The 10251-nt window shown below is 38.1% G+C and overlaps 1 protein-coding gene across 1 annotated transcript in view; it reads left to right on the forward strand.

Moving 5' to 3' along the window:
* The window catches only part of TRPC4 (transient receptor potential cation channel, subfamily C, member 4), a gene marked incomplete at both ends in the record, with an annotated part of 54290 nt that overhangs the window by 22003 nt on the left and 22036 nt on the right, over positions 1 to 10251 (forward strand). The window contains one exon of the mRNA XM_010180547.1: positions 5735 to 6071. Coding sequence (XP_010178849.1) covers positions 5735 to 6071 — 337 coding nt within the window. The remainder of the gene's footprint in view (positions 1 to 5734; positions 6072 to 10251) is intronic.

The raw sequence follows: 10251 nt of genomic DNA on the forward strand, positions 1-10251 counted from the left end.
GGAAAGAAAAAATAATTAGGCTTAATTCCTGTTGATCTGGAGTACAGTCATTGGAAAATGCGTGGGACAAAGTAGCAGAGCTAACATTTCCTAACAGTTTGGCTGTAATGGCAGTACAAAACAGCACAACAGATAATCTGGGCATGTTTTTTAAAAATTATTACTAAAAAACTTTATGATAATACTTTATTTTTGCTTCTTTCCACCTAAAAGAGCTTTAGCATTCGTCTATCAGAAAGCGGTATCTAGAAGAGTTCTTTGTGTTACGGCATAACTCACTTGTACATAAGTAAAATACCAAATAGCTTTCCTTTGACAACTTTAATTTCTAGATAACAAATCACCACCTACTGATGTCAAAATAATTTAATCTGGACCTCAGATTTTGTTAGGCTGCTTTGTAAACATAAAAATGAATGGCTTATTACAAGTGGGGGTTTATTATATATGTATATATATTTGTGCATTTCCTAATACTATTAAATAAATAGTATTATTGTTCTATAGGCAAGAATTTGACTTACTGTGATGATATATTATTTATAAAAATAATTATTTCTATAAATCTATTATTTCTATAAAGACAATATATAGTTAATAGTATCACTTGTGTTATTTCTTCATAATTTCTATTGACTGAAGGTCATGTGTTATAGCAAAACTAAAGATCAGATTTAATCAGCAGTGAAAATTAAATTCTGGGCTATGTATATGCTTGGATATCACTAGCATCAGGCTTTGCTATTATTTATACAAGATTATTTTTGCTGGCACTGTGAATAATTTCTGATTTTCACCAGTCTGAGGGAAGAGCCAATTCCCAGCATGACAACTAAGAGAATGAATACCAAAACATTTTTAGCCAGCCAGTCTCTTATGAAGGAGCTAAAGATGTGCAACGAGGAATAATCATTACAGCAAAATCCCTCACATAATTACAAACTGCTGGAAGCTATTGGAAGCCATTGTAATGTGAAAATATAAACTTGCCGATTGCTAATTATATGGAGACAATGTCAAAGTCAAATAACATACAACAAAATACTGACAGTACAAAAGATACTTTGCATACCTCAGAATGTAATATCACCTATTAAGGAAGAAAATATATACTACAGGGAAAATGTTTTGGCATAGGCAATGCAGAACTGGCAAATTAATGTCACAGAGTACTTCTGTTTCTGCTAGTCATAAAGTATTTGTGTAAATTTTTTAAAAATCTTTTTTTAGCTTCCAGTTCAGCAGAGGAATTACATGTCTACTTAGCTTTAGTATGTAATTAACCTAGATGTGTTCCTATCCATTTATATAGCAAGCATCTTATGACTCAGAGCATGTCTTTTTACCATCCACTTCTACTGTTCCTTTCTAATAGCAGTGTTTATAATAGTTAGAATATAAATCTCATTTGACCTGAGCATTTTGCCATGAAGCCTTTTTTTTTGCTTTTCTGTAGAGAAGGGCTTTTTAGTAGATAAATTTAAAAGTTAAGTTTAATAAGCATTCAGGATCAGTAATAAAATATATTAATCACAGTTAAACTTACTTGACCTGTAAAACCATATGTGACCTATGAGTAATGTCTGAGAGAGCCTATACAGGCAACATTTACATTGTGGGTCCCAGGAAGACTTCCCCACCTCCAGTTCCTGTACGCACTCAAATACTTACTTATTACATATGAGGACTATGTGTGGGTACAAAACATCATTCCTCATTTCCTCTACAGGAAACAGGTCCACAAGGAAAAGAGGGGAGATGCAGTGTGCAGTTACAAGTTCCCCCTCTCTGGGTAGCTCAGAAGCAAGACTCTGAGGTTCACCACTGACTGCATTTTTCTTGCCATCAGTGTACCCCAGCTTCCCTCATTATTCAGCTAATGTAATAAACGTAGATATAACTTTCAAACATTTAAAAACATATGATGAAGATGTCTCAACCACAAAAATGGAAGTCAAATTTGTGATAATTAAATTGGACATTTTTAATAATGTCATTCCATTCCTTGATAAATGTAGAAAAAAGCGTAACTATTAAAGAAGTGTCACCAAGAGATTTAAGGTAATTTTGCAGCTGTCTGAAGATGACATTTCGGAGTGGATCACAGTGTATGTTACATGGCCAATGGAGCTCAGAACCATAAAGAAGAGGCTGCAGTGAGAAGACATATTTTTGTTCCTTCAGGACATTGTTAACTAATGTTGCCAATGGTGTTGCTAGATAAAAACAACAGCATGAAACTGGATATCTAGACATCTCAGAAATTCAGTATATCATCTGTAGATAGTGTGTGGTGGTTTCTGCTATAGACCTTTGCCTGCACTAGAACTAGAACTGCTTCCCTATGCATGCAGCTTTTAAAATGCTGACATAGTAGTTTATCTGCTTGCTCCATACTATACTATTAGTTGCTTTTATCTTTTTTATGTCTAGTAAGTCATATGAAGTGCTTTACCAATCGTGATCCCCCTACCTCTAGCCACATCAAATGTATAGTCTATGTTAGTTTTCTCCTATAGTCAGAGGATCCAACTAGGGCTAAAACTGCCCTGTCACAGTCATAACTTGAAGAAAAGTATGGATCTGATTTCTTTAAAAATTACAATTTGAAAAAATTGTCTTCTTAGTGTCTGGAATTTGAAAATAATCTGCACTTACTGAAAAAGAGCCTGTGCCTCAGAAAGCAATCCTTTTCTTTAACACATTGTACCTTAGCAATACAGTCACAACACAACGAAGTCTAATATGGGTATTAGGAGACAAGAAACAATTTTTCAAGCCTGCTCAGAAATGCTTTCAGAATTAACATTGAAAGTTTTTCATATTAATCTGTTTAAAGTTTAGAACTAAGCAGCTACTTCCCATCCAGTGTGGACCACACTCCAGATGATGCAGTCATCAAGCATCTCGTCAGGGCATGAGGCACCTCTGCATTTGTTCTCTTCTACTCAACGCCAGAGCAGCCCAGTACTTGGTGGACATTGGAAAAAACCCTAATTTTACTTTATTTCATCCACATTATGGCAAGGGAAATTCATTCCTTTTTTGCCATGCTTGATGAGTAGTAGGCCCCCTATATCTACCACCAGCTTATGCTAGCCACTGGAAGTTGCTCCTTCACCTGGGTCCCCAACACAATGACAGCTTCCTAAAGGTGTTGAGAAAGGGGACACAGGCAAGACTCCGGAACTGATTACTTTTAGATGAGAAGATATGTAATAGGAAGAAAATATGAAAAGAGGGGAATAAACATGGAACTGGCACACTCAGGAATTAGTCCATGAGTCATACTTTTTCACTAGTCAAGCAAAGCACTAATCTGTACCTATTCAATCAAACAGAGGTGAAAAATATTGTAGGGAGACCCCCGTTAAAAACTTGGCAAAAACATAACTTGAAACCATCTGCTCTGACTGCATTTAGTATTATTCCAGACATTTGTATCTTGAAACAAACACCCTGAAACCTTGCGAATACATTTTCCTAATGGAAGAGAACACTCTGTAAATTCTCTTGCCTTTCACAGCAGTCACAGGCAGCTTCAGTGCCGATATCTGTTAGGCAGATATGACTCTGCGAAGGACACTAGCGTTTCATTAACATACACCAGGTCTGAATTTGGCTTAGGCTAATGTTTCTGACAAGATCCAGACATGTCTAGAAAGATGCATGCTGACTTTCATTTCATTCCAATCTAAACAGCATTTTCTACTAGTAGTAATCCCAGTGATTTCAGAAACTGTTTAAGAAGTACCTATTACTCATCCCTAAAGGAACTTGGCTCCTGTGGTTATAGGCATTATCAAAATAAAGTAAAATCTCAAGCTAGGTGCATTTCATTAGAATTCAAATCTGAAATTATTTTATATAAATTAACAATTTGACTACTTAATAAGATAAAGAAGTTTCTGCATAGCTTTGTTAAGTTTTCAGCTAATGATTTAATCCAGTTTATGTATATATGCCTATATGTAATTGTATTGGGTTTGCATGACAAGGTTTTGGTAGCAGGGGACTACAGGAGTGGCTTCTGTGAGTTGCTGCTAGAGCAGGTGGGTGCCCAAAGGAGACTGAGACACGGTGGAGAGTGTGTGCTGCGACAGGCTTCTGACAGGACCTGTGGCCCCATGGAGAGAGGAACCCACACTGGAGCAGGTTTGTTGGCAGGACTTGTGACCCTGCAAGGGACCCACACTGGAGCAGTCTGTTCCTGAAGGACTGTGCCGTGTAGAAGGGACCCACTCTGGAGCAGTTTGTGAATAACTGCAGCGCATGGGAAGGACTCACATTGGAAAAGTTCATAGAGAACTGTCTCCTGTGGGAAGGACCTCACACTGTAGCAGGGGAAGAGTGTGAGGAGTCCTCCCCCTGAGGAGGAAAAAGCAGCAGTGACAATGTGTGATGAACTGACCACAACTCCTCTTGTCCAACCCCCTGCACTGCTCTGGGGGAGGAGGTAGAGAAAACAGTGAAGTTAGGTCCGGTTAGAAGGAAGGGGTGGGTAAAAGGTGTTTTAAGATTTGATTTTATTTCTCATTAGCATACTCTGATTTGATTGGCAATAAATTAAATTAATTTTCTCTGAGTTATGTCTCAGAATTTACGCCTATGACAGTAATTAGTGAGTGATCTCCCTGTCCTTATCTCAACGTACAAGCCTTTTGTTATATTTTCTCCTCCAATCCAGCTGAGGAGGGGGAGTGATAGAGTGGCTTTGGTGGACACCTAGAATCCAGCTGAGGTCAACTCACCACAGTAACATATGAGAAAACACTTATTTTCTACCTTTTAAAAAAAAATAAAACTAGCCCAAATGCAAAAACTCTTCCTCTCTTTGATGCATACGTTGCATCTATTTTATATTTCTTGTCAAGTTTAGAATGCTGCTACTCTATGTCCCCTTCATAAAAGAAAGCATTACGGAAAAAAGAAACTAGCAATGAAATAAAAATGTGACATAAAACCCTGTAATATACTTAAAGTTTCTTTGAAAAGTTATCTAATAAATATTAAATTTTTACCAGGCTTGGATTTTTTTGCTGAAATTCAGTTTTAAGGATCATCTTTTAAGAACTGAAATCACATTGTGGAGAACAGACAAACCATAAAATATTGTCCAGGATAGGAATATATCCTGACAAGGATTAGTGAAGCAATGGGGAATGTTAATGCTTAGTTCATATTGTGGAAGCATTAGGTTATGCATCTGTAAGAGTTTTGTCAGTATAAAAGCACGTAAGCCTGATTTTTAGAGCATTAGCAGGGAACATACTGAGAATAGTTCGTTCATGGCTGTGGAATTCAGTTTCACTGTTTAAAGATCTCAGACATGCTTTTCATTTTCATAGTGACTTCTACCTCGCTTTCTGTGAATTCTCCACAAATGTTGCTGATTGAATAATGGAATTATTTGTGAACTTGTTTTTCAGCTTGAAATCAGCTTTTGAGGTATATGTGGTTTACAATCTGTTGACTCCTTGTGTACTCGCTGATGGGGAAGTCAGTGAAAAGTGAATTTTGATAACTTTGTAGTATGCATTTTGTATTGAAGGAAGGGCAGCCTGGCCCAGCCCTGTCTTACTGAAATTATCAGTATGAGTGGGCTTGCACAGGCTATAGATTTATTTTTTTTAATCACTCTCCAAATGTTACTTACCATACCATACATAACATGGAAATAGCTTTACAGAAGTAACAAGGAACTAACCATCTCACTTTCTTCTTCTCTCTGTAGTTTGTTGCTCAGCCCAACTGCCAGCAGCTGCTTGCATCCCGCTGGTATGACGAATTCCCTGGATGGAGGAGGCGACACTGGGCTGTGAAGATGTTGACATGTGTTGTGATAGGACTCCTTTTCCCGGTCTTCTCTGTGTGCTACCTGATAGCTCCCAAAAGCCCATTAGGGCTGTTCATCAGAAAGCCATTTATCAAATTTATCTGCCATACTGCATCCTACTTGACTTTTCTGTTCCTGCTGTTGCTTGCCTCTCAGCACATCGACAGGTCAGACTTGAGCATGCAGGGACCGCCACCAACCATCGTCGAGTGGATGATATTACCGTGGGTCCTGGGTAAATGTATTACTAAAGAAAATACAGTGAAAAGTGTTTTGACCTCTGTGGTTTTGCAAAATATTCCTGAGGCAGTAAGATACAGTAGAGAGTTCTGTCATTAATTATTGACCTACCAAAACAGGCAAATGGTCCATCTCCTTCAATGCCTACCAAGAGTAGTAGACAACTTGGGAAGAGTTTAAAAAATCCAAAGTGTCACCACCTGATATATTACATATATTGAGGGTTCCTTCCTGTGGTTAAGTAGTGCTCTGAAACATACATATTAGTATTATGTTTAATACCTATTTTCTCCAGGCAAGAAATTGTTCTGATTTTTCCTAAGTGTCAGGTTTTTTTTCTCTATGCTTCTTTCTAATATGACATGCTCATCTATTGCAAGTAAATGCTGACCAGCATTTTCAAGTTAGTATTTTCATTAAAATACACATGCAGTCTAATTTTTATGTGCAAAACCATTGATAAGAACTTGTCATTCAACTTCGAACAGAATATTTTACATCAGAAGGAATAAGAAAATCCCCCAGCATTTTTAAAATAGGGAAAAATATTCCCCTTCTGCCCTGATAATTTAAAGTTAAAATTTCATTCTGGGACTATTGAAAGACTACTTTGCATGAGCCTTGTTTGCCTTAAATGTCTTCCTGGGTGATTGCTCAATCCTATCGGACTGGGCTATCCTAGATCCTCCCTACCTTTGCATCATCCCTCTGCTAGATGGTATCTCTCTTGGTGTGACATGGTCTCTCCCTGTTTCTTATTTTAGAAACCAACACAAGTTGGATCAGATCAGGTTAAATATGCTTGGTTTTGACTGAAATTAAATTGTAGAAGGAGGAACTTAGTAGTCTTTAACTGCAAGAATTTGATATCTTCATTTAAATTATCATCATATAGACAAGTTAATGCACAAACTTTTCTGAAATATTTTGATGGGTTTTTAATATTGTTACCTCTCTCAGAGCTTCCCATTAAAATGCCATTTCTCTTAACTTTTGCAACTTTTCCCAAACACCTGGCTTTTTTTAGAGCAACCAATTGACAGGACTTTTGGCATCATTGATCATATATAATTTACAATGCAGTGCTGAATTTATAATATACTAATTTGCAGTGCCTGAAATTCCAGAGAAGAATGAGTCAGTGGCTTTTCCTCTGTATGTTCTTTGGTAGAGCACTGTGGGAAGAAGGAGGCAGGGCTACATCTGTCTTTCACTTAAGCAAACAAACATGCATGCCTGAAAACCCTATGTACACTTACTTGTCAGGAAGCTCTCGGAAGGACCTGCCTTCCACTGATGACTGGCTTTCTGAGATTTCCCCCATGATAGCTTAACAGTAAACAGTCCTTGCCACCAGCCTTCACTGTAAGGTGTGTTGTCTTTTGCTGAGTAAATATTTCCACTAACATTAAAAAAGTCAATATCTACCATTTTTGGAAATTAATTCATCCATCTGGCAGGCTGCTTAGAATGACATTTCCTACAGACAATTCAGACTAACTTAAGTGGGTGAGATTAACATTTAAAAAGTTTTTTAAATTCCCTCCAGTAAATTTTCATAGTTTTGTACCATCAAGAAATAAGAAACCAATGTAAAAATAATTAGTTTGATACATTACTGCCTTAGAAAGAAATGCTACAATGCTGAGAAGGAGCAGGGGGCTTTTCTGTGCTGTCCCATGCCCAGCATATATGTTAACATTTTTTTCTGTCTGGCTTTCCAAAATAGCAGTATCTTTCCAATTTTCACAGTATCCTGAGGCTGAAGGATAATAACAAATGCATAGCTGACACATAGACTTTGACATGCCAAAGTGGGCTTTACTATTAACCTGTCTTTTTAAAGAAAGAAACTAGAGCCCAGAGGAAAAGGCACAATTTGAGAAGGGTAAGGTCTCGTTTCAGCCAAAGGCAGTACTAAAATTTTGGTGACTAACTCCTCGACAGAAAACATGCTGGAAGAGGAAGAACCTCCATTGCCCTCAACCTCTGACACTGTTGTTTACTTAGGAAAGGGTTTAAGTAACTCAGCATCCCAAAGCACTTTTTTGAAGAAACCAATAACCCTGAGAATTATGACTATCAAGATGACTATCATTTCTAAAAGCAGCATTGATATTTGCAGTATAGACTCATACGGCCACATTATGTCAGTACTGTCTGGGCTGATTAAGCCCTTCTGCAAGCAGTACAGGTCATGTCAAGGGAACTGCTTGAATAAACAAATATTCAGCACTCTTACATGTGGGAGCCTAAATCTGAGGTACGTAGATCTGTTTGCATTTTCTGGATGTAGACAAAAAATATTCACATTTGAGATGAAAAACAATGTGTCTCTAGGGTTATGATTTTTTTCTGAAACTGGAAATGTGACCAAGTAAACCCTTTTCCCAAAGCAAAGGTTATCCTAGAGCAGCTACAGCATGTAAAAACTATTAACATTTTAAACAATAGAATTCTTTTTTTGTCTTTTAATTCAAATAGCTTTGCATGTCATTTGCATTTTAATAGCTACCTCATTTAAAATGCAGAGAGGAAGAGGAACTCTACTTCCAGGCTTCTCATCAACATGAATGTCAGCATAGAATCATAGAATTATTTAGGTTGGAAAGGACCTTTAAGATCATTGAGTCCAACTGTTAACCTAACACTTCCAAGTCCATCACTAAACCACATCCTAAAGTGCCACATCTACATGTCTTTTAAATACCTCCAGGGACAGTAACTCCACCACTTCCCCAGGCAGCCTGTTCCAATGACTGATAACACTTTCAGAGAAGAATTTTATCCTAATATCCAGAGGTCATTTCCTCTCTTATTGCTTGTTACTTGGGACAAGAGACCAACACCCAGCTCACTACAGCCTCCTTTCAGGTAGTTGTAGAGAGAGAGAAGGTCTCCCCTCAGCCTCCTTTTCCCCAGGCTAAACAATCTCAATTCCCTCAGCCGCTCTTTAGAAGAGTTGTGGTCTAGACCCTTCATGAACTTCGTTGCTCTTCTTTGGACATGCTCCAGCACCTCCCTGTCTTCCTTGTACTGAAGAGCCCAAACCTGAACACAGTATTTAAGGTAAGGCCTCACCAGTGCTGAGTACAGGGGGTTGATCACTTCTATACTCCTTCTGGCCACACTGTTTCTGATACAAGTGAGGATGCTATTGGCCATCTTGTCCACCTGGGCACACTGCTGGCTCATATTCAGCTGGCTGTCGAACAGCATCCCCAGGTCCTACTCCTCCAGGCTGCTCTGCAGCCACTTTTCCCCAAGCCTGTAGCACTGCATGGGCTTCTTGTGACCCAAGTACAGGATTCAGCACTTGGCCTTGTTGAACCTCATACAATTGACCTCAGCCCATCAATCCAGCCTGACCAGGTTTCTCTGTAAAGCCTTTTTACCCTCAACATTTCTGCCCAGCTTGGTGTCATCTGCAAACTTACTGAGGTTGTACTTGATCCCCTCATCCAGATTGCTGATAAAGGTATTAAACAGAACTGGCTCCAGTACTGAGCCCTGTGGAACACCAGTTGTGACCAGCTGACAACTGAATTTAACTCAAATCACCACAACTCTTTGAGCCTGGCCATCCATCCAGTTTTTTACCCAGCAAAGTGTATGCCTGTCCAGGTCATGAGCAGCCAGTTTCTCCAGGAGAATGGAGCATATGTATATTTCATAGAACTTAAGAAGTTTCAGCAGTGTCCATAACGATCTGAGCTCTCCGATGATCAAATAGTAATTAGTATTTGCCTACTACTATGTAACAGAAGGCTGAAGGTGCATAATTAGCACATATTAAAAGTTTCACTAGAGTAGGAGGCTCATAGGAAAAACCTGTATTGGGCTACATTTCCATGGAGAGTACTGATTTTACATTTTAAAATTCTCTAAAGGTAACTTCTGCATTAATTTTGTCTTTTTCATTATTAGATGATTACACAAGTGGTGTTACAGTATGTGGTGATTATCTGTGGAACAATAAGTCAGTATAACAAGGCTAATGTTACAGTTTTAAGAAGCAATTTTGGAAAAAACTCTAGATAACATGAATCAGAATTTTCTGTCCTTGCATTTAAACAAATAAGTAACATAATTTTTGTTCTTTATCTTAGCTGTTGATTCCAATATCCCAACCGTGCCAGATGCTTCCATTATAGAAATACAGGCCTGTTCCCTAC

Source organism: Mesitornis unicolor, unplaced genomic scaffold, assembly GCF_000695765.1.
Source record: "Mesitornis unicolor isolate BGI_N332 unplaced genomic scaffold, ASM69576v1 scaffold10740, whole genome shotgun sequence".
NCBI classification, from domain to species: domain Eukaryota; kingdom Metazoa; phylum Chordata; class Aves; order Mesitornithiformes; family Mesitornithidae; genus Mesitornis; species Mesitornis unicolor.